The 26,545-nt window shown below is 33.6% G+C and overlaps 1 protein-coding gene across 1 annotated transcript; it reads right to left on the reverse strand.

Annotated features, from left to right (window-relative positions):
• Positions 1-4,442: 4,442 nt before the first annotated feature.
• Positions 4,443-5,850, reverse strand: LOC145059368 (uncharacterized). The gene is made up of 4 exons (XM_079007223.1): positions 5,622-5,850; positions 5,216-5,370; positions 4,846-5,071; positions 4,443-4,678 (listed from the first exon to the last, which is right to left on the reverse strand). Exons 1-4 carry the CDS (start codon positions 5,698-5,700, stop codon positions 4,563-4,565), a joined length of 576 nt encoding a protein of 191 aa, XP_078863349.1. The 5' UTR covers positions 5,701-5,850; the 3' UTR covers positions 4,443-4,562.
• Between the last annotated feature and the right edge of the window lie 20,695 nt (positions 5,851-26,545).

Consider the following 26,545-nt stretch of genomic DNA (forward strand, 5'->3'; position numbering starts at 1 on the left):
ATGACTCATAAGTCCAAACACTGACTAAACCCTAAAAGTCAACAAAAGTCAACGGTCAACCTTTGACCCGACTCGACGAGTCCAAGCGGGTCCTCTAAGTCCTTCTAGCCTCTCTTGGCTCGTCGAGTCATCCTTCCACTCGATGGCTTCCTCCTGACATGAATCGCGGGGCAACCCCGACTCAACTCGTCGAGTCCACTTATGAACTCGGCGAGTTGCCTCCATGATCATACTCAAATGACCTTCTGAGGTCAGATCTGTTTCACTAATCCATAGATCTGACCTTCCCAAGCATAATAATCACGTAAAGGTAGAATTTTGGTACGCATGCAACAACCCCAAAGCTTCCTTTAGTGAAATAACCACTAAAAAGGGCAACCTAAGTTCATTTCCTCCATAAACCACAAAAAGCAGCATGGTTCAGGCTCTCTGGACCTCAAAAGGTCCAGATCTAGAGTTTAGCACTCAATGGGACACTATACACAACTAAACAAGCCAAAAAAAAGGTATTGAAAACCCTAAATTCAATGCTCTTAAACAAAACAGAAGGATAGGATCAAATAGCTACATCAAACTTGAAGATCCAAGCTGAAAACCCACTGAAATGCAATCCTCTTGACCTCCCCTTGCTGGAAACACTTTCTCTTTTGCAAAATCACACCAAATATGATCAAAAAGGCTCAAACTCTCTCACAACTCGCTCACAGACACTTGGGTATCTCTCTTTGGACTGGTAGCCGCAAATGGAGGTCATAAAGGCCTTTAAATAGGGCATAGACCTCGAGAATTAGGGTTACAATCCACAGCGCGGACTCGTTGAGTCCACCCTTTCCGACTTGTCGAGTCCATTCATTAATCCAGTCAGCAGTCGCGATCCTACTCGACGAGTCTACGACTCAACTCGTCGAGTCCTTCTCTTTTTCCCAAAAAAATAAAATGATAAAATATAATACCTGGAAATCCGGATATATATATATATATATATATATATATATATATATATATATATATATATATATATATATATATATATAAAGCTGTTTTATTTTAAATGTTTGATAACATAAAAGTTTTCTCATTAAATATACTTTTATAAAGTTTTTTATATTAAATAGATTTACGTAAAATTTGTAATTTGTATATTAAAAAAGGTTTCATCATTACTTCATAATTAATTAATAATTGTAGGAAAAAAATCATAAAGTAAAAAGGTTATCATTATATTATAATGATATTATTTAAGAAAAAAAAGTTTAATGATTAGGGGTCTTTTTAGACAGTAGAGAGGGTCTAATCAGATGGATCCTACTAGAATTTAAAATGAGATTAACCTATGCATATCTTATTTTTCAGTCTTTTTTTTGTTGTAGATTTCATAGGCATGGGGTTTTAGACAAGCAGCGATACCGATAGCTACGTTTAAAGCGTGTGCGGTGTATAATGATGATTAATGCCTATCCTTAGGGCAAAGAACCAAGTTCTCTTCCATTTAATTGTATTTTATTTTAATCTTTTAATAGGCTTCGTATGAGTTTATCAAAATAAAAATAACTAGGGAATATGACTTATTAAGGTAATTAACTTTTCGGTATGTTTACATCTGGGTAACTATCTTTTTTTTGTGCACATCTAAGTAACAAACTTGTTGGAAGTATTCACATATGACCATTATGACCTGCTATAGCAGGTTAAATCCTAGATGTGAACGCTTTCAACAAGTTTGTTACCTAGATGTGTACAAAAAAAATAGTTATCCAAATATGAACAAAACAAAAAGTAAAAATTAAATTACACAAATGGTCCCTATGGTTTGGGGGAATTTGTGTTTTTAGTCCCTAACTTATTTTTTAAACTAGGATGGTCTCTGCTGTTTATTTTTGTTACGCGTTTGGTCCCTATCTTACCTAAAAAAACTATTGTGTCCTTATTAATTTATTTTTTAATTAATTTTTTTATTTATGTATTTATTTTTTACATATTTAAAAAAATTAATAGACCACACAAATATGTGTGGTCTATTAATTTTTTTATATATGTAAAAAATAAATACATAAATAAGAAAATTAATTAAAAAAAATTAATAAGGGCACAATAGTCTTTTTAGGTAACACAGGACCAAACGCGCAACAAAAATAAACAGTAAGGACCATCCAAGTAGGGATGAGCATATGGACCGGGGAACTGGCCGGAACCGGTACCGGAACCGGAACCGGCACCGGAACCGGAACCCGATGGAATCGGTCGGGCCGGGATCGGGACGTTATTTTTGTGGACTTTTGGAACCGGGAACCGGTAGGAACCGGAACCGATTTAACCGGAACCGGCAAAAACCGGTAGAACCGGCAAAAACCGGAACCGTATGATGCTATTTTTCAAGGAGCGGTTCCAACATTTGAAGACACGACAAGAACCGATAGGAACCGGGAACCGGTAGAACCGCCGGGCCGGTTCGGTTCTTGATTTTGGCCGAAGCTGGTTCCCCGGTCCGGTCCGGTTCGGGCCGGTTCCGGCCGGTTCGGTCCTTTTGCTCATCCCTACATCCAAGTTTAAAAAATAAGTTAGGGACCAAAAAAAGAATTCCCTCAAACCACAGGGACCATTCGTGTAATTTAATTTTTACTTTTCATTTTGCTCATATTTGGGTAATTATTTTTTTTTGTACATATCTAGGTAACGAACTTGTTGAAAGCGTTCACATCTAGGTTTTAACATAATGGTCATATGTGAACACTTCCAACAAGTTTGTTACCTAGATGTGTACAAAAAAAAATAGTTACCCAGATGTGAAATACCGAAAAGTTAATTACCTTAATAAGTCATAATCCCAAATAACTAAGTAAAAAACGAAAATAAAAATAAAGAAAAGATAGAATGGCAAACACTAAATGACACTTGTATGGTTACTCAAAATTTTTGCCATCTCATATGATTTTACACATCTATTTTTAGTGATTATTTCAATCTACAAACTTTATATACATTAGATTTTATCATTTAAAATTATATATAATGGTAATTTATTTTAAATATGATCTTCATTTTGAACGATCTCGATGTTTGGAACATATATACTTGATTGTTTGATTTAAGAAGCTTTAATTTACTTTTATTTTTCTTTTCCTTTAGCAGATGATTGTTGCTAACGAGTTGTTAGGAACAAACGACAGAAAGGGTGTTAGTTAGACGAAAATAACATTCGTCTAACTTAGTGTCCAAAATGGAAAGGGTAGACATTAGAACACGGGGTTAATATCACCATTTACACCTAGATTCAATGTTTAGTCATAAAAACTTAACACGTATATTCTTTTTATTAGGGAAATTAAATAATCTAACCATTAAGAACGAAGTTTTCAAAGAAAATAATTATTATTTTTCAGGTTTTAAAAAATATCTAATTTCTTCGAAATGTCTTTTTTCACAGTATTGTTCATATCTTTTTTTTTTTGGATTCTAAATGATACATTTAGAAATTTTTGGTGCAACCATTTTCAATAAAATGTCTAATTTTACATATTAATATCATTTATGGTTAATTTCAAAAAGACTTTATATTTTGTGTTTTTTCCCTATTAAACTTCAAATTTATTTTTTACTTGAAAAAAACCTTGTATTTATTTACTTCTCTTTATTTGACCCTTTTAGTCATTTTTTGAAAAAAAAAATTGTAAAACGTGGGGGTTTTTTTCGAGAAAAACTAAAAAAAAAAAATGAGGCTTTATTTGGAAACATTTAGAAGTTTGAATGATTTTCGAAAAAAAAAAATACGAAGTCTTTCAGACAAAAAATAAATTTGAGGTTTAATCGAGAAAAAACACAAAACATAAGTTTTTTTAGATTAACCTTATTGTATATTGTTCACATTACTATGATTTTTTTTCTTTGTTTCTGTTAAATTTAAGTAAAAATAATGATTTCTTTTTACTCGACATTACGAAATTTGTCATTGGATTCCGGATTGGTTCTTGAAATTTCGAAGGAGTTGTTTTGCTTCTTGAGTTTTCCTATAACCATTTTACGATTCCTCTATAACATTATAACTACATCTTTTTAGGTATAAAACTTTCATTTATTATTTTATTTATCAGTTTCTTATTTTGTCAAAAACTAAAAAATAATTCATAATTCTTTTCCATGATAGGTCATGGAAACTTTTCCTATATAAATGTTAAATGAAATTAAACTTTTAGATGGTTCCTAGGACCCACTTTGGTATATGCTAGATTTGTCCATGCATGTACCTGTCAAATGTATTAATACGGCACCCAAAAACTATTTGTTTGGAAAATATTCACCACCGGCAAACAATTCATCGAAAGAAATTATATGTTGCTGCATCGCGCGGTTATCCTATATATATATATATATATATATATATATATATATATATATATATATATATATATATATATATATATATATATATATATAATCAGGTAATGTGGTATTAACTCAAAGCTATTATGATAACTTCCATACAAAACATAGAAAACCACCATAATGTTAAAACACTAGAAATTTGAGGCACACAATGGACGAAAGGAGTAAAATTAAGGTAAACATCAAGACAATATAATAGAAATAGAAATGAAAGATACAAGCCAAAGTAAAAAAGAGTAAGAAAACTTGTATGAATTGCTTCCATATGCTTGAATGTGCTCTGCCACATTGAAGTCACCTACAAACCAAAATAAGACCAAATCAAACTCACTACAGAGTTACTCTAAAATATATTTACATTTACTTCTGTGAAATCAGTCATAGAGATAAGTAACTAAAAATATCTTCTTTTTTCATTTAGTTGTATTGTAAATATAAGCCTTTCATTTATGTCTTCTTAATTACCTCGGCTAGGACCAGAGCTACATCCGGACAATATAGTGTCTTTCACATCCCTCACCGTAGCACGATTGTAAAAAAGGAAGCTTGACAACGCATCATTCATGCAGTTGAGGACAAGATTTGTTTCCTTAAAGCATGGGCCACCACAGAATTGATTTGTATATTCAGGTGGGACATTCAATTCTCCGCTCTCAGTTAGCCTATAAGACTCCCCACAACCACGATAAATCTGTTGTTAAAAGAATATATGATTAATTAGTGGAAGTCTTAGCAAAGAATATTATTATACATATTCATTATTAAAATCAAACCTTTTTCATTGACAATTTGTATAATACATATATAGACTTTGTTGCATGTTTAAGACCAATACCTTATCAGTGAGGCACACAAGTGCTTTAGCAAGAACTCCACCACCAATTCCTCCACTTCCTCCGATTCCACCTCCACCATTCCCAAACCCACCACCACCGCCAGGCTGAGGTAAATATCCGATCCCGGTTCCTGATATCCCTGTTTGTGCTTTCCCTGTACAGAGATCAAAACATTAAAGTACATGCATTAGTTCTATCATAGATTAATTTCAACCTAAACTAACAGTCCTTATTGTAAAATTACAAGAAGAACACTATAATTTACAAGAAAAACGTTCCCTTATTTTTTTAACCCCGTGTTGTTTTACAGCAAAATTGATATGCTCACGATCAAGTAGTTTTACCTTCAACTCCAGCTAGCAAACTCTCAAACTATTTATTGAAAAACGTATTCTCAAATTGTACCTAATCGGAAGCCATAAAGAGAGCTACACACCATCATTACAGCAAAAACCAGTTGCTTGACGAAGATGGTGGACATCATTGGTAAGTCGATCAAGATAACCACAATATCTGAAACACTTTACAGAATTACAGAAGGTCAGTCACGTAATGGAGTACAGAAGTTTCAAGTATCTGGTTTAGTCACACAAGAATGCTGTAGAGGTCTTGAGCACCAACGAGAGAAACCTGATTTATAAGTTGTGATAAAATTATTTGTGATATATTTTGGAATTTCTTTGGTAAACAGAAGTGGTCAATTGGTTGGGATAGCGGAGACTCGGAAGAGAGAGCAGTTGAAGGTGTTCACCAACCGTTTGCTTTTTTTAGTTTTTAACTTTTTTTTCCCGAATCAAACCTAATTTTCCCTTTTTATTTCTTTACACCTACACTTTCAGGTATGCCTAGGGTTACAAATATGAATAAAATATGGGATTGGTCCAAAGAGATAATCTGAAACACGTTGTTTTGACGTTTTTTCAATCTAAAAACTTGACGTCTTGCGACAAACCATTGATATTGTTATGTTGAAGACCACAATGCTTACTACTTTTATAGCAAAATATATGATTGGTTATTATATTTTTAAAGACTTTTTTAGTTATATAATAAAAGCTATCAATTATATATGAGTAAATTACACAAATGGTCCCTATGGTTTGGGGTAATTTATATGTTTGGTCCCTAACTTATTTTTTTTTAACTCGAGAGGTCCTACTATTTGTTTTTGTTACACGCTTGGTCCATACTGTTTGTTTTTGTTATGTGTTTGGTCCATGTCTTACCTAAATTGAGGGGTAGGTAAGGTAAGGCAAAGGGGTGGGGTTACGGATGTGTTTATTTAAATATTTAAAAAATCAAGGGAAAAATAGTCTTTTTAGGTAAGACAGGGATCAAGCGCGTAACAAAAACAAACAATAGGGATCTTCCGAGTTAAAAAGATAAGTTAGGGACCAAACATGCAAATTACCCTAAACTATAGGGACCATTCATGTAATTTGCTCATTATATATTTATACGGGTATAGAATGGAAATTTTAATTTTAGAAGATGACGTTTAGGATGTGTCGAGGTTTATGTGATGCTTCTGAATCTCTAAATATTATTAAAGGAGAACCCTTAATTCACCAATGAAGCAATCAGGGCTCTTGATTGTGTTTTAATTTTATGTTTTCCACCCTTAGATCAAATTGCTGACATCATCTTCCCCAAATAAAATTTAAACACAATTACATTTAATTATAGAATTTGTAATAATTATAGAATCTTTAAATTCAGTAATTATTTTATCAACTGAAACATATCATTCTATTTATATACATTATATCAGTTTCTCTAATTAATATTGTTCCTAATTCAACTCCCTTATTTATAGCTTTTGATTTCCAAATTCAAACCCGTTTATATTTTATTATTTATTTATTATTTTTTGAAACTCATTAAACAAACATGTCAATAATTAAGTTATTAAACTATAAATCTAATCTAATCTCATTAAATCAGTAAAATATTTAAGAGTCAAAATTAAGTCAATATTATTCATAATTTATATCTCAATATATCCCACATAAAATGAATCAATTTGAGTAATTGTTTGAATTCTAAAACAGATTAAATAAGAAAGCCAATTAATTTGAAGTTTTGAATTAATATAGTTGATATCTTTTTCCAGATGAATAGCCGAAAATCTCCAAAATGATATCTTAAGTTCCTAACTTTTTTAGAAGATAATGATTTCCTTATTCAAAAACACCCTATATATACGATTACACTGAAGTGGTTTTTCTTACGATTTTGAATTGACTCCTATCATTTACAGTGTTCTTGAGCAATCTTCTTCTCCAATTCTTTTTTCCAAGCTTTTACTTTAGTTTGTTCTCCTTATCCTTCTTCAATTTCTTGCATTTACTATGTTCTTATTATTTGTTATTAATGTGTTCTTGTTGAGAGGTAATGAAAAAAAATTAATCAATCGACTTTAAGCATATTAGTTTCATTAATTTAGTTACATAAATAAAATTATACCCTTTATATCGATTTTTTAATGTGTTGACATGTGTTTGTCAAGAGAAAGCCATAAAAGTCGTTTTAATTAACGATGGCAAAGCTAGTGGAACGGACCAAAAGCGGGATAAATAAATTTTTTATTGTTACACTTTAACTTGCATGATCAAAGACGTATCTGTTGTTCCGAGGTTTTCAATAACTCTTTTATACATATTATTATAATCTTCGATTAAATTTTCTAATTTTATATTATTGAATTTGTTTATATCAATGATTTTAGTTTCAAAATCACCATTATAGTACAAGACTTTACTGGCGTGGTGTCACTTACGTTATTTGATCGTGATGTAAAGAAACTTCTAGAAAAAAACACACAAGAGTTGCTTCAAAAGTTTAATGAAGTTATCAATATTAACTTTATTTACATCAAACTAATTTTTACTTTTTGTCTATTTATTTTTATAACCGTTAATTTTTTCATTTTTAGGAGGGTAATATAAAGATTTATCTGTCTGCTTTGAAATTACTTTTGGATAAAAAGTTGGCTATTATAATTTGAATAACAATGTTTATGGTTATCCAATCTCAAACTTCAATGTTGATAATAAAATCACTGTTGAATTGGAAAAAAAAAAATTAACATCGAACATGTAACATTCTTTTATGAAACATACTACAAACACTACACTTATTAGATTCGTTTTTTATATTTTAGTTGATCAAATAACATATTTCTATATACTACAAATATAGGCACCATAATCCGATTCGTTTAACGTTTTATCGGCGAAATTCGGATGTCAAGACACATTAAATTTAATGGTTTTAAATATAATATAACTAAATCTAATATTTTAAATACTTTAAAATATTATTAACTTTTAGATTGACATATGAATTTATTTTCTATATTTAGGATGCAGTTTTGTATATTGGTGATAACGTTACACCCGCTTCGAATCTTGATAAAAGTATTGCAACAAGTCCACTAACTTATTGGACATTTTTTAAAAAAGTGTCTAGACATGAAAAATTAAAACACAACTTGGAAGATGTTTACGATGTTGATAATCTGGAAACAATGTCCTCAACCAAACGATCATTAACATCAATGACATATCATACTTTTAGAGAAGACAAATCAAAACTATTAATTCCAAAGAAAGAAAAACAATATATGATTTTCATGATTTTATATAAGTAGTTGGGTGATTTGAGTATGGTTGATTTCATATTATGTTTACATACTATTTGGTTTTCGGGTTTGGTTTTTGATTATTTTGTTTCATACTATTCGGGTTTTGGGTTAGAATTTTGACCATTTAAATACATTTTGGGTTTTATGAAATGTTCATCTATTTACCTTTTGGGTTTCAACTCATATGAATTTAAATTTTAATCATCTTTTACTCTATTATTTCGTTTGAATGTGTATTTTTCAGCATTGTTACAAATGTTCATTACAACTTCAATATAAATATTAGCAAACAACAACTTTTTATGAAATTATAAACTTTTATAAACCTTTTAACCGTTCTAAAACAATTATTTATAGTTCCTTGTGAATTTATTGATAAATTTATCAGCAAAAATTTACCATTGAAATATTATTACTTTTTAGATATTAATGATATCCACAATTTTACAGATTTAAATAATAAATCTCATTACAATGATGCTAAAGAGAGGCGAAGACTATGATTTTTACATTTTTTTGGAAAGGGAACTTCCCTAACGAGGGTTTCTGACATAGCTTTCGCGCACCGACTAATCTCCTGTTGCGAACATGAGGCTATGCCTCATGCCCTTAAGTCACTGCAGACGAATCTCCATGGCCACAGAGGCGGGTAGTGTCAGGATTTGAACATAGGTCAATAGGTTATCCACCATATCTTCCACATGTCTTACTAAGTCACCACAACCCAAGTGTAGAACATTTACATTTACAAAATATTAGATTGAATTCTATGTCTAAAAGAGAAACTTTATTTCATCATCTAAAACAATAAATATTTTTGATTGTGTTTCACTTATAACTTTTCCATCCTTAGATCAAATTGTTTACGTCATCTTGACTAATGTTTGGTCAAACACGTTGTCCATCAATGTTTCCGCTCAAACCTTCACCAATTTCTGTTATCCCTAAAATAAAATTCAAATCCTCCCCAAATTTAAAGTCATAACTTATGTACCGACGATCCTATATGTTTGCAAATCAACATGATATATCTTCTTAATTATTCTATTTCTTTCTCATTGTATATCAATGGTACCAATATTCATCAAGGTCAAAATAATCACCTTGTATTTAATTCTTATTAATATAGTAAATACTTTCAATTTTGAAGATAATAATCGGTCTCATACATGTTAAATTACAATTTCTCGATTTCCAACTATCTAACTTAATAACTTTATGTAATTATTCTTAACCTTACATTTTTCTATAACGTTATTGATTAGATTTACTATAATTAAGTTTAAATTGTAGAGATTTTTACTTAAAAGTGATGAGAATTAGTTGATGTTTTTATTGAAGCTTGAGGATGATGCAAAACTCAAAATCCATTAGTGGTAATATCCTACATACTTAATAATTGATTATTTCGACAAAAATACTTTCCATTAACTTTAATAACAAAATTTTCGAATTAAGCATATTTTTATGGTTATAAATTTGTTTTCTCTACTCACTTGTACTTATCATTCTTAAGATGAGAAAAGATTAATCATGTCTATATTGAAAAGTGCCAAAAAGATCTTATTGGTCATGCCTTTTTGACATGATCTTCAAATGTTCTTTGTTTTTTTATTCGTTTTAAGTATTTGATTTGTTTCTTCAAGAAACTAAGTTTTCTATTAATTTTGATAAAAAAAAAATTGTTGAATTAAGCATACTTTTATGATTATAAATTTGACTATTTTCTATTGTTAAATCAAGTGTAAATGAATTTGAACAATCGTTAAATTTCGTATTCTATAATGTAATTTATGCATTAATTAATAAAATAACAGTACATATCCAAATGGTCGGGTGCCTCCACGACAATAAGCAAACATGTAAATTATATGCAACTTTCACAATACTATAATTTTTTTACTGGATTTAAATGCACAATTACTTCTTTCACTTGATTTAGATTCTTGATTACTCATATAAGGTTGTAATAAAATAAAATTCTGATAAATTGAAAAAATTGTTCAGCAAAACCTTAAAATTTTGAAATTTGTTGGAAATTTGGTTATATGCCAAGTTAGGCTTCTTTTTGTGTTGTCATGTTTGTTGATTTGGCTATGTATGGTTCATTTGAAGTTCCATTTCTCTACAACAATGTTAATGTTCACATCCAAGTGGAAACAAATACAACTGGAAAGCATTCTAAATGATTTTTTCACTTAAATTAATCAAAACTATTATTTTAAGTGGTGCGTTCTCATGGATGCCACATCGGTTGTCACTATATAGACCTTTTAGCGGTCTATAGAAGAATCCTAGCTGCTTTATGAAGAATTTTGTTGCGTTTTCAATGAAGTATCACTCTATCAACATTCTTCTCTATAGTTCCTTCTCTTATTTTCGATATAGATGCATGTCACAACAATAAGGCAGAAAGAGGTGTTAGTGATCATTAAAGATGAAAAGGTAATATATAATTTAAGAATAATATATCAAGTGTAAATTGTAAATTTATGATATTTATTTCAATAAAAAAATATGTTGCTTGATTGTTAGGTTACATATATGGGTTATATATATATATATATATATATATATATATATATATATATATATATATATATATATATATAATTTGATTTTGACAAGTTTGATCTAAATTTGATAATTGAAGCAGGTATGAAAGATATGTGGTACCGATTTTGAATTTGTATTGCCCTCTAGAAACCAACCGTAGCCTCGCAGACCATTCCCTCATATCTCAGTAGGTCTTAACATTTCCCAAAATTCAGCTACAAGAAGTTATGGATGCACTTCTTGAATCAATCCTCTAAATCGAATTTCATTTGTTAGTTGGATGCAGTGACCAAAATGCAAGATTTATGAAAGTTCATTATTATTTATTAGTGTTAACCTTTAGCAAATTATGAAACTAATATTATATTTTTGTTCATAAAATGTTTCTTTTTGTAATAATTTATTTGATCGGAAGATATGTATACGTGATTGGGTGTAGCCTGAAAAATCATATTTTAATTTTTATAAGAAAAAAATACTTTGAAATCAACCAAATTACAATGTCTGAATTTAATGTTTATGGTTATGACAATTCACTTTATTTGTAATATTTATCGAATTTCTTTGCAGAATTTAATGTTGCTGGTACATGTAACAACTTATTGTTGCTTTTGGTTTTACAGAGTCAATATGAAAAGAGTCATATGAGCCTCCATGGGGGTTGGTACACCGAACAAAGTCAATTCATAAAGCTACTACACAACATTTTTTAATCAAGAAATTGCATTATGTTGTGATAAAACAAAGATCACATAAATCATTTATGTTAAAAGTTACTATACTAAAAACCAAATTGCTCTAATATAAATATTAAGTATTTTTATCTAATAATTTTGGTTCAAAAACTCTAAATATGAATCTGATTAACATTTTTTTATTAAAATTCAATCTAAGATAAAACCACTTATTAATGTGATATGTATTTAATTTATATTCTCCGCATTTAACGCGGGTATAATCTAGTTTAGGGTTATTCCAGAAAAGATATTAATACTTCATTGATAATGTAAAAATTACAGAGAAAAAAAAACAAATTTAGCCAAAATATTAATGTGTTGAGGTTTATGTAGCGCTTCTGAATTTAGGATTATTTCAGAAATAATTTCAACTTCATTTTTTCACTTTCAATCGCTAATATTTTTGTGTTGGGATTTATTCAAAAATTTAGTTTCACAACCGGTAAAAATTACAACAGAAACTTTAAAATTGTTGAATAAAACTAAAAATATTTTACCCACCAAGGATTATTTTACAAAAGTTACAAAGATTAAAACAGCTATAAAAGTGAAAGCAAAACAACCTTTGAAGACTTTAATCATCATGGGAGGTTGTTGGGTCTAAATTATGATCTATACTTTACTATTTTAGGAAAATATATTTTTCTGTAATGTAATATGTGTTTGCATTTGTGTTCACGACCCAGGTGGGTGTTTACGGTCGTGAACTGGTTAAGTGTGTAAGTGTGTGAATCTTGTGTAAGGGAACTTCATTCTAATCAAATAATACAAGATTCATATTATTCTTCTTCTCCTTCTTCTTCTTCATTTAGATCTGGTATCATCCGCTTAATTGGGATTCCGCACCATCAGTCGAATTTAATTGATATATCAAGCGAATTTGGGACTTACAAGTGATATCAGAGCTTGGATTGTATCAATCATTTTGGCCAGATCTGGAGCGTATTTGATCTTACTTTTGAAGGATTTTTGCACTTTTTTTATAGAACTTTGAAAAATAGAGGGGGTTTGTTCTTCGTGTTTTTGATAAAAACGAGTTTTTGATCGAGTTTTGGAGCAAAAAATGTGAAAAACGTTATTTTTCACGTAATCTGCGAAGTGTTCACGACCATTGAAGGGTTCACGACCAAAGAAGCGCTTGCAGCTAGGGTTTCTCGGCGGTGGTTGTAATCACGAATTAGGGTTTCTCGGACGTTTACGACCCACGAGAGTTTGCGGTCCTCGGACAGTTCACGACTCAGCACGCGTTCAGCCCACTTTCATGTTCAGCGGCCCACTTACTCGTTCAGCAGCAGCCTCTTTATCTTTCAGCGTTTTTATTCAAAAATAATAGGGGTGGAGGAGGATCGAAGTCGGGTTCCTTGCAAAATCAACCAGGCGCCTTACCAGTTGATCTAGCTTGCCACATGTTTTATTCCTTCCGGTTTTAATTCAAAAGGAGTCGTTATCTCGGTTCTTAATTTCGCATTTTTAACACTTTTAGCCCAAAATTCAATTTTTCAAATTTTAAAATTTCATTTTCATCCCAAATCTTTGACTTTATAAATTGACTTTTGACCTCAAAATTTTGACTTTGACTTCCAAGTTTGACCTTTGACTTTCTCGTTTAACTTTCAAATTTTCAAGTTTGACTTTTTAAATTTGACTTTTAAGGTTAACTTTTGAGGTTTTTAGTCAAAGGGCATTTTTGGTATACAATGAGTTCCACAAACATTCCGGTCAATGAAGTTTTATGCTCTCAATCTTGTGAAATTACTATTAAATTTCTTCATGAACAAATTGAGTTACGAAAAAGGGAAAATAAGGACCTTAAATATGAAGGATATACCCTTAGAAAAGGCCAAAGACCTCTAAAAGAAAAATTAGAGATCAAGACTCAGGACTTTAGAAAACTACAGGAAGATTATAGCAATAAGTGTGAGTGCCTCAGTTTTATCGAGAAACAACTTGCCATTGTGACTGTAGAGCTTGACACGTTGAAAAATAAGTTTGAAAATACAAATTTTAATTTCATAAAATTTGATGTGTCAAGTGAAGTAGTTGCGTTAATGATAGAAAATAGTTTGCGATTTAAAAATAACCAGCATAAGGGTTTAGGGTATGATAAAGTCCCGCCTCCGTTCAATCACAATTACACTGGTGTCCCTTTTGACTTAGGAGGAGATAAACCGAGAACCATTTATGGTGTATGGTAAACCAGCGGCACAGGTCACAGAAAGTAGTGCTAGGGAAATAGATACTAACATTTCTACTTCCTATGCAGATCCACCTCTAAGTCATTGCAAGCAAGCTGCTGAAGAAAGTGTGTCTGATAATAAAATTGTTTCAAAGTCTGATGTTTTTGTTTCAAAAGATGCTACTCTTGTTTCTAACTCTAAAACTAATGTTTTTTCTTGTGCTAATTTTGTGTCAAAGTCTGATGACTCAAATTTTTTCGATATATTTGATGATATCTTTGATAATTCTGTCGTGGTTGTGCCAGAAATTGTTGAGTTGAACGATTCGAATGCTTCTACTTCTTATGCAGATAAAGTAGTGGAAGATGAGAACAAGGAGAACACTAATGAACAAACAAATGACTCCTTGAACTCTGAATCTGTTGCTTCTAACTCTGTTGCTTCTAATCAACATGTTGTTGATAAATATATGCCACCAAAACAAGCTAAGCAGAGTGCTTGTTGTAATTGTGCTTGCGGGAACAACAAGAGACAAGGCATGGATACGCCACCAGGGGCAAGAAGAAACAACTCCTATGTGAAGAAACAGACATGTTTTCACTTTGGAACACCTGGACACATTGCCAGAAATTGTCCAAATCGCACATACGTTCCCTACTATGCACAAGGCCGGCAGAACGCGCAATGTGGAAGATTCTTCAAAAGAAATCATTCGAGGCCACAATCGCGCAATGGTGACTGGAACGCGGAGAAGGCTAAGAATCAAACCCATAAGGGCAAGAATCCAACTCCCAAGACCAAGAAGGAAATGTCGGTCAAGAAATCCAATCCAAGAGATGCTCCAGTGAAACCAAGATCACTTGGCTCAAAGTCATCTCGAAGATCGGCTTCAAGTTCAAAATCAAGTGTTGAGGCACCCATCCGATCCAACCAGAAATGGGTTAAAATCAACTACAGATGGGTACCAAATGTTCACTCTCCCAATTCTTCTAATGATTCTAATATTTATACATCTTTTGTTTGTGAAAAGCAGGACATGTCATGGGAGAGAGTACCTTGCAAAGATGACAAAAGTCGATTCAGTTTCAAAATGGACTGGGTTCCAAAGACCAACTGATCCCACTCTGTTTTGGAACAGCTATGGAGGCATATCATCAGACTTCAGTTTGTTGTTAGTGGTTGTTCCAGGCACATGATAGGGGATATCTCTCTACTGTGCAACACTCAGAACTTTAAGTGAGAGTATGTGTCCTTTGCGGGAAAGGAAGAAAGTAAGGGGTCACTCATTAGGTTTGTGCTTAACGATGTGAAGAATTTTTGGATCTGTTATGAGACTATGTGTGTTGTTCTCAGACCTTCTGGATGCAAATTCAATCGGCGACTTATGGTTTGAATTTTCTTCTCGATACTCCTGAGTTTATCTTAAACTGATTCATTTTGAAGACAAATTTTTTATTTCCTTCATGTCTTTCTTTATTAGGCATTATTGGGAAGTTATATGAAGTCTAGTGCTAAAGGGAAATATGAAATTCGTGTAATGCACTAAAGCCAAATTGTCTAGACTCTATGTTCAATGTGCTGGTAGGCACAAAGTATTCAAAAGGACTAGACATTGATTGACCATGAAAGGACTAGACAATATGGACTTAGAAAGTTTCAGTGGACTGACCATACGACGCTCGGGTAGATTGAGCAGTGAGATAAACCTGGGAGCCTGCGAGAAACGCTAAAAGTTAATTATCTGGAACCGTGGCTCAACATTTCCTTGATGTACGGACTTTGTCCTTAATTCTGGTATTGATAGGGTGACTAGGGAATTCCGATAAAGTAGATCTGTAAAAATTATGTTCTTTTTTTCTTACTGTTAGTCATATGTTGCATCCTCGATGTGATTGGAACATATCCGACCTGGACTACAACATATGCAAACATATCCGACCTAGACTACAACATATGCAAATATATTTCTTTGCGTCTCCTATCTATGCAATTCTTCCTATCTGTTAGCCATATGTTGTCTCATCTGCGTGATTGAAAAACATCTGACCTGGTACAAAGCATATGCATCATTCTGCTTCTCAACCTTTATACTTCTGGTTAGTCATATGTTAACCCCTCTGCGTGATTGGAATATATCCGACCTGGGTGTTTAACATATGTAGTCTAAATTTGTCTACTCTCTTAATAATAGTCTGCTCACCTGAAGTAAGGAGTATCTCGGAAGTTCTTGATTATCGGGGTATATCAGGAAATGGGAAACATGTTCTAGTACAACTAAAATTGAACATCAAATAGGTTGTCTGTAGATCTTGCTGCTTAATTTAGGTGGACAACAATATCCTTGGTCGTCGTCAGTTGAATGGTCCTTAGGAATTCTATCTAGGAGCATAAGGTCAAATGTCTTGTCATTTTTTATATGTCCTAAATTTTGTCACAATCTTTCATGTTTAAGTGGACCACAATACCAGTGATTGACCAGATCCAGACATGCAGGCGTGTGCTGATAAACGATATTGGTTTGCCTGACAACTTTGATCCCAAATATTTTTGTTTTTGTTAAATTTGTTCATACTTTTCCTCTATGCACAATTTAAGGGGGAGAATTAAAATTTTAAAAACCAAACAAAAATCAGAAAACCAAAAATCCAAAAATAACGTTATTTATGTTTTATTTTTTTCAGAAAAATCAAAAATCCAAAAATATTTTTGTTTCTGTTTTATTTTTTCAGAAAATATAAAAAAATCCAAAAACATTGTGTGCTAAGTTTTCTTTTAGTTTTGTTTTGTCTTAAAAAGTGAATTCAGATGTAGATGAGACTCATGGAGACTGTATCGAGATTTCTAAGCCAAAGCTTCATCCGTAATCATCGAAGAATTCTCATTCGAAGGAGCAAGAAATGAAGACTATTCTTTCAACATTTAATCCTTCAACCCCAGAAACAAGGTGAAGCTGTCATTGAAGATTGTGTGACAGATTGCATTGAAGCCTCCTCATTCAGTATGTTGCTGTCATTGAACTTGCTGAAGTGATCCAAAAGATTAGTTCTCTCTGATATTCTCTCTGAAGATTCTCAAGCTAAAAGCGCTATCTTTCAAGAATCTCTACATCAAACCTCCTCATCCAATGTGCGTTCAATGTCAAATTCTAAAGAAAAGCCCAACTGCTCAAGATGAAGTCATTTATTGAAGAAATTGAAGACAAAAGCTAAAGCCAAGCTCCAAATGAAGATTGACAAGAAAAGCCAGCTACATTTTAAGGGGGAGTTTGTTGGGTCGATTAGAAAAGAAAGCTATAAACCAAGGCGGAGATTGTTAAGTCTAAATTATGGTTTATACTTTACTTTTCTAGGAAAATGTATTTTTCTATAATGTAATATGTGTTTGCATTTGTGTTCACGGCCCAGGTGGGTGTTTACGGCCGTGAATTGGTTCACGATCGTGAACCCTTCACGTCTGATATGCACCATATAAATAGATGTCAATGTTGGGAGTGTTCACGGCTAAGAGAGAGTGTACGGCCAAGAGAGAGAGAAAAGAGCTTAATTATGTAAGTGTGTGAATCTTGTGTAAGGGAACTTCATTCTAATCAAATCATACAAAATTCATGTTATTCTTATTCTCCTTCTTCTTTATTTAGATCTGGCGTCATCCACTTGATTGGGATTCCGCACCATCAGTCGGATTTGATTGATATATCAAGCGAATTTCGGACTTACAGAGGTTGGAAGTTGATGAAGTGTAGCATGAAACTCTAAAACAAGAGTTCTCTAGAAGTATCCACCAAGCAAGAGTAGAACCATCAAAATATGCTAGTATACACTTGCGATTTGTTGTTCATAAGCCCTTGAAATAAATACCAAATATTTGTTCAATGGTGAAGTAACAAAGGGACTTTGTCTAGCATTAAAATGAAAGAGAATGGAGGAGAAGAAGAGCTTGTAAAGCTCGAAATTTGCAGCCCTCTTAGAGAGCCTGTTGAAGTGGCAAAAATGGATCACAAGGTCGCCTCTGCAATCAGAAAGAGGCCCATTACAAAGCCAATCGGGAAGGCAAGCGATCTGACGGTGATAATTAAAGGGAAAATTGATCCAATATTTTACACCGTTTTGTTCACAAGGGGCGAAGGTCAAAGATGTTTGTTCACTCTGGCTGATAAACACTTGTTCTCCACCACGTGCTTAGAGCACATTCTTGAAATCATATATCGGTGTGACCAGAACAGTGATACAGATAAGAAGTTATTTACGGACATGCTTCGGTGGTATATTCACTTTCGTCAAACTCTGCTTGCAATTATACCAAAGTTGTTCAAGACCGTGAAGTCATTTGCTCCCACTCAACCATAGTGACCTCTCGCCTCAATCGGCGCAAAGGGGGAGATTGTTGAGTCTAAGGAGTTGTGCCATTGGGCCTTGATAGTTCGGCCCATTATGTACTCTCAGTTTGGGACTGTCCAACCGTGTTTGTCTTTCTAGGCTTTAGTATATAAATTGCATGCATGCATCCTTGTCATTAACGCTTTCATTTATTATCTTATTCATTGTACTGATGTCACACCCCCGAACCAGATGGCGGAAACGTCCGATGGATCACGTGACTCAAATTGAATATCATCACAATGAATATACATGAAACATAACATAAACTTCACCATGCATTAATACATTACAACTGACATTGTTCACATCAAGTACATTTTTTAAACATTACATATCCATAGCATAAATTGTTTGAAAGTTTTCAAAGCATAACACCCCTAACATACTTTGTATTACTCTTCAGCTTACATGTTACCTGAGAATACAAGTTATTTTGAAAACATCAACATATGGAATGTTGGTGAGTTCATAAGCAGGGTTGTTAAGAAAATGTTTTATGTAGTTTATAAAACCCAAAATATCCGATATATTCTGAAAAGACAATTGTTTATACCAAAGTGTGAAGATCCATAGGTTTATGCATGAATGATTTCAAGGCGTGTATAAATGAGAAGTTTTGCATTATAGTTATTGAAAAGTACAAGTGAGTGGTGTTGCTTTCCTCGAAAAACCTGATGTTTTCCGATAATATAATATAATATAATTGTTTCGAATTGTTATACCATCACAACGAATGATTATGATTTTCCTTGATTACTCGGATAGTATTGGATTTATTTTTGTGAGTTGTTATAACCATGCATGATAATGACTAGTTCGTCTGTCTTGCCATTCTAGCGAACGCCGGAATTTATCTTAAGATTTTGTCACCCTAGACTGGCCGAGTCTAACTGTAGCGAACAACTGAGGTGTGGGGGAGTCACCCCCATATAGATCTATACACAAACTCTCGCTCTCCCTCCAGGAGACTTTGATTACAACTACAGACTACGCACGACACTTAAAGGTGTCGTCCGTTATTACTCACTTAATCTAAAAGAAATCGATTACCATTGATTAACAACATGTATTTGTTTACTTGAATTGAAGGTAAGCCTAACAAACGAGGAGAAGAGGATTACGAGGTCCTGCTAATTACGTGTGTTATTTAAGGCTGTTGGGTATACGAAGAACGCGTTGGCCTATTTCACATTTGATTTATTTGGACCTTACTAGCAATGCTAATGGGCCACTGGGGCCCAATAGCACATAAAAACCATTGAGGGTCCCTTAAACATGTAATTAGGCCACATGAGGCTTAATAGACATGTGTTATCATTGTTAGACCCAAAAGTCATGTCAATGGGTCACGAAGGCCCAATAAGCATGATTAGAACTTTCAAGCCCAAAAATTTGAATATTTACTTGTTTTATGTATAGTATAATTGTCAGAAACTTGATTGAACAATTGTTAAATTCGCAACGGCACGAAGTTTGTCTATTGTTTATAACGATATTTGAAAATATATGTATATTCATCATTCTATTTTATTAAGTTGTAATTTGGTATTTTTGATCCAAATATCTTAATAATAAAAGAATTGACTCAAAATATTAGTTTGACCTATTCAGCCCTTCTTTAATAAAAATGACAATTTTAGTCCCTTATTTTTTTTTTAAAAATACGTTTTAGGCCCTTAAACCATTTTCTTGACATTTTCACCCATAGACTAGTTTAAGTAATGTTTTTAGCTCCAAATTTACTCTTTGGCAGTTTCAGCCCCTTCAGTAAAGAGTTTTTCAGTTAAAGTCCAAACTTTTCGCAACTTTTACAATTTTGACCCAAATTCCAAAAACTTTACATTTTTGGAAAAAAATCATTTTAACCCCTGAAATAGTTTTATTTACCCTTTTACCCCCTGTTTTGAGAAATTTACCATTTCAATCCCTTGAAAACCATTATTTTCGCAATTTTTGTGCATATGGGCCGAAAAGCCCAAAAATTGGCCTATTAGGCTATAAATTACATTTCTAGTCCTTTGAAGAGCATACTATTCATAAAAACATTTATATTAACTATGTTGACTCTTTTGGTCCTTAAGAAAACCGTGAATGACAACTTTTAACCCAACTTTTGTTTATTTGACAAATATAGCCCAAAAATGAGTTTTATGTTGCAATATGTTTATTATAACCTTAGAGGGTAATTTTTCTTGACTTGTTTAGTGTAATATATCATAGATCATGTTTATTTTCCTCCTTGAGCCATAGATCTCGAGATTTCTTTCCTTTTAGTTACATATGTACCACATAAACACATGAAATCACACATAACATACACATACACACAGATCTACACATTTTACTTGTATTCTCCCCCATAAAACTTGTGAAAACCGAAAATAGAGGGGTATGAACTCACATTTGCTTGTTGTTTTCGATTTGAAGAAGAAAGGGAAGAGTTTGATGTTATTTTCGGTCCTAGCAACACCTTGTTGTAGATTTCGAGCTTACGGAGTTTTCTAGGAGTGTGATCACCAAAAGCTTATTTAGAAGGAGTGATCTTACAAGAGAGAAGAGTTATATAACTTAGACATGTAAAAACTTACCAAAGAATGATGATTTTCTTGTGAGAATCCTCTTGAAACTAAACAATATTTCGAGATTTTAGAGTGAGAAGGAAGAGAATGCTTGAGAGAGTTTGGAAGAAGTTTGAAGTAGTGTGTGTGTGTGTGTTCTCCTTGTGTTCTCAGCCGAAGAAGAAAAAGAGAGGGGGAGAGAAAAAGGAGTGAAATGACCATTATGGATATATGTTGGATTATGCATGGAAATATGAAGGGTAATAAGGAGGTGGCACATGAAAGTCAACTCTCCTTATTCTTTTTTTTTCTTTTTTTTTATATTTGAGCTGAGATAGAGAGAGCAGAGGCAATGATTTGGGCCTTTAGTGCTTGAGTCCATAATATGGGCCCAATTTGATGGTTTTCGGCCCATTAGGCCTTTTAGAGTAATTCACAGCCCACTATTTATCAAAGTATGAGTTTTATGACCTATTAGGGCTAATTAGATTTGTTATGGCCCATTTAGATAAACTAGCCCATTTTAGGCTTATAAGGCCCAAAAGGTTAAATTTTATGAAAGTGGGTCCAATTAGAGCCCATATGAGATTTCTAAGCCCAAAATAGTGAAATTGGAAGCTTATTGGTCCATTAGGCCCAATAAGAAAATCCTAGTCCAAAATGGACTTAAACCGGGATTTTTTTAGGGTTTCCAACCTTTTGTTGACTATTTGAATGTTCTGTATAGAGTATTTGAGGGAATGTTGTTATCATTGAATAAACACCATACATGTTTTCAAGTTTTAGCTACAATGTCATTCTTTGTTAAGTGTTTACAACGTACCAGAATTCCTAGTTGTGACATCATCCCCCTGTTAGAGGGAATTTCGTCCCGAAATTCTTTTTAAAGATAGATTTGAGAATGCGAGAATAGGTGAGGGTACTTCTGCTTCATCTGGTCCTCGCGTTCCCATGTGAATTCTGGTCCACGTTTCGCGTTCCACCGAACTTTCACAATCGAAATGTGACTTTGCTTAGTACGCTTCACTTCCCTGTCCATGATTTCGACTGGTTCTTCGATCAACAGGAGATTCTCGTTGATCTTGATTTCTTCTAATTGAATGACGAGAGTTTTGTCAGATAAGCACTTCTTTAAATTGGAAACATGGAACACGGGGTGTATACAACTGAGCTCAACGGGTAGCTGCAGTCTATAAGCCACTGGACCTATTTGGGCAAGAATCTCGAAGGGTCCAATGTATCGTGGGTTTAGTTTTCCCCGTTTCCTAAAACGAATCACCCCTTTCCAGGGAGCGACCTTTAACTACACTCGATCCCCGACTTGAAATTCCAAGGGCTTTCGTCGTTTATCAGCGTAGCTCTTCTGTCTGTCTAATAATGCTTGCAGTCGGGCTCGGATCTGAATTATTTTCTCGGTCGTTTCGCGTATGATTTCTGGTCCCATTGATGCATTGCCTGGTGTCTGTCCTCTTGCTAGCTGAGTGTCACCTTCCTCACCCCAACACAACGGCGATCTACATTTACGCCCATACAATGCCTCGAATGGGGCAACTTTCATGCTTGAGTGATAACTGTTGTTGTAAGAGAATTCAATCAAAGGCAAGTGGGTATCCCACAACCTTCCAAAGTCTATCACACATGCGCGAAGCATATCTTCTAGCGTTTGAATGGTTCGCTCGCTTTGACCATCCGTTTGTGGGTGGTAGGCAGTGCTCATGTCAAGTTGTGTTCCCATAGCTTTCTGAAGCGATTGCCAAAAGCGTGAAGTAAACCTACTATCTCTATCTAAGATGATAGATATTAGCACTCCGTGGAGTCTCACTATTTCCTTGATATAGGTCCTTGTCAATCGTTCCATCTTGTATGGCTCTTTTATTGGTAGGAAATGAGCGGATTTTGTCAACCTATCAGCTATTACCCATATGGTATCCAAACCATCAGTCGTCTTGGGTAGTTTGGTCACAAAGTCCATAGTAATCCTTTCCCATTTCCACTCGGGAATTACTGGTTGTTGTAGTAATCCCGAGGGCTTCTGATATTCCACCTTTACATTAGCACATGTGAGGCACTTGCTAACGTAAGTGGCAATTTCAGCCTTCATGTTAGGCCATCAATAACGTTGCTTGATATCCAAGTATATTTTATCTGAACCCGGATAGATGGAGTATCGTGTCACACCCCAAAACCAAGAACGGCGGAAACATTCTGGGGCGGAGGACGTCATGTACAGTATCACAACAATGTAAAGTAGTAAAGAAGCAACAACATCATCCATTGCATTAATAATATAATTATTATACAAGTGTGTTCTGTCAAATTTTGATAAACACTAAAGCATAAATCAAAATGAAAGATGAGTCTTCAACGAGCTCCATCTTCCCTATTCCTTGCATCGGTACCTGTCTATGATGACCTGAGGATACAAGTAATTTTGAAAGCGAGTATCAGCTTTGAAGCTGGTGAGATCATAAGTATTTTAGTGTCCTAATTTGTATGTAAGAATTTGTAAGTTTATGAACTGTAAGTATGGAAAATGTATATGAATTGTAAGTATTGGAAATGTATATGAACTGTAAATGTAAAAATGTTTATAAAACAACTGTAAACGTTTGAAAAACCCTAGAAATCCCTATGATTCCTACTATTATATAAAGCGTGTCTTCTACCAAGACCTAACTGTTCTCAATGTAGTCTTCTACCAAGACTTAACTGTTCTAAATGTTCGTTTCTTGTAAAAGTGTGTAATTTTCCCAAGTGTAACTATCATTTACAAAATATAGTTTTTACATTTAATGTTTAAGTGAAATGATCACTAAAATGTGAAAAAGGGAAATTAATGTAGTACTGTAGTGTTGTATTATAGGAACTACTGTTGTACTAACTACCTTAACTCGGATTTATATTAAGGCATCATGTGATTAATTGCACCATACTATCGACTGGTAACAACGACATACGAATGGTCGTAAAACGGAATGACGTTTGGCACCCGCAGACCTGCAGGTCCGGCTGTAGCTAGCAGCAAGGTGTAGGATAGTCAATCCAGTATAGATCTATACGCAAACTCACGCTCTCCCTCCAAGAGAATTCTGGCTACAACTCGGGCCATGACATTTAAGGCATGCTCCGATACAGTGGATCACAATTATTAACGTATTCATGTATATGTAATGTAATGAACTGTTCTAGCTGTAATGTACGTGCTCTCTACCTAGCAAGTATAGTAATGTAATCGTTCTAGTATCGTTGTATATGTTCTCTTTCTAGTATAGTTGTATATGTTCTTCTCTAGTATAGTTGTATATGTTCTTCTAGTAGTAAGTATTGACTCATGAATGAACTGACTCGTAGTATGATATCGCGTTCTAGTAATAATTCTAGTATCTTCCTAAACTACCCAAATGGTAGTTTACTAGTAATCTAACTGGTACGTATGGACATGGATGTATACCCTTGCTACCCAAGGGCATGGGATGAACTGGAAGGACATTTTATGACTATATATGTACACATGATATATAACTAATATTTAAACGACCTTCGGACGAGTACCCGATATCCCACCAGACCACATCTCAAGCGCGAAAAGGAAATAGGGTGGATAGCCTTCCTAAGTCTTTTAAACATTTCTTATATAACTATACATATAGAGGCATGCAATTTATAATATAAAAGCATAAAATAAGATTTGTAAAACCTTTGAACATAAATATTTTCTAAGAAAATATCGACTTGATGTCGATCTATAAAATGGTTTCGAAGGCATGGGTTTGATAAAACAGTTTAGTATAAAGAACATTTGTTTGAAACACAATTGTAAATAAGTTTGAAATGTAATATACAGAATAAAATGTACAGTGTAATAAGGAGTTTTTAAACACATAAAGTGTTTATGAAAAACATTTGAAGGGAACTGTTTGGTAAAACGGCTAATGAGTAGCCAATCATTTGAATGCTGCTTGTTAATCACATGTGATTGATATAATAATTAGCATAATTCTACTTGTATCCCCCCCCCCCCCATAAAACATTTAAAAACAGTTTAAAACATTGATTAAGGGGTATGAACTCACCTGCTGTAAGTGACTGGAAATGAACGGACTGTTATCGTAAGGAAGGATCGGACAAGTGCTTGGTGTCAAGTGAAGACTTTAGACATACACAATGATCCTAATTACATATGAAGACATATGTATATAAATAATTAGTGATTAAAACACTAATTATACAAGTATAAACATTTAAACGCGAGGAAAACACTTTTGGTCAAGTGCTAGGGGCTAATGGGTTGCAACAAAGGAGTGCAATGCCCCTAATGGGAGTTTATGGTCAAATGACCATATGCTTTGGAGTTTACAGCCCAGGGGAGTAAACTCATGGCCGTAAACTCTCAACTAGGTCTCTAATTGAAGCTTAGAATTAATACAACTCAAGTGGTGAAGGGCTTCTAGTCTTAAACAAGTGTTTGGGCCTCTTTTTAACTCCATTTAGGAGTTCACGGCCTTGGGACCATATTCCCTTGGAGTTTACGGCCGTAAACTCCCTTGGGAGGGTGTTTATGGTGTTTTCAAGCCTCATGCACAAGTGGTATAAGTTCTAGGCTTTTATTCCAAACATATGGAGACTCTTGACACACTTTGGTGCCCCTTTAATGAGTTTACGGCCCATGAACCATGTCATGGCCGTAAACTCACTTTTCAAGGTGATTTCTAGGTGTTTAAGGCCCTTGATTTAATGGGAACAAATCTAGGTAAAAGTCTAAGGCCTTAGGTGCCTTAAAAGCACCATTTTGAGCATGCTTTTTGGAGTTTACGGCCAAGATACTCTTGGGCCTTGAACTCCTAAACTTGGGTGGTTCTTGCTTGATTTCATGTCCCTAATACACTCCTATACAAGTCCAAGGCAGTAGTATATCACGGGGGACAACCTAGGCTTGGTTTCGGGAGTTTACCACCCAAGAACACCTTGGGGAGTAAACTCCTAAATCGAATGATTTAGCTATGTAATCTATGTTATGAACACATTTAAAGCTTTCTAACACTACTAGAAAGAGTTACTCACAATTTGGGATAAAAACCCGAAGATCCGTGAGAGAGAATTTTGACTTTTCTCTAAATGGAAATGTAACTAATGAACCAATATGGTTCAGTTTTCTATATATAGTCCTGGGATTTTTGGCAGGAAATATTGTTATTCCCGAAATAAGCTCTAATATCTTAGAGTATTGGAATACCAGTGTTGCACAAAACCCTGGTGCATCCACTCTCCTGATATCT

This window comes from Lactuca serriola, chromosome 6 (assembly GCF_051521515.1).
Source record: "Lactuca serriola cultivar US96UC23 chromosome 6, Lser_US96UC23_V15, whole genome shotgun sequence".
NCBI lineage: Eukaryota > Viridiplantae > Streptophyta > Magnoliopsida > Asterales > Asteraceae > Lactuca > Lactuca serriola.

Bases quoted from the DNA above. Each gene is read 5' to 3' on its own strand.
- LOC145059368 (XM_079007223.1), bottom strand. From the start codon at position 5,700: ATGATGTCCACCATCTTCGTCAAGCAACTGGTTTTTGCTGTAATGATG. The intron at 5,371-5,621 runs GTACAATTTGAG...ATCTCTGTACAG, and splicing joins TCTTTATGGCTTCCGATTAG to GGAAAGCACAAACAGGGATA. The intron at 4,679-4,845 runs GTAATTAAGAAG...TTTGGTTTGTAG, and splicing joins TAGCTCTGGTCCTAGCCGAG to GTGACTTCAATGTGGCAGAG.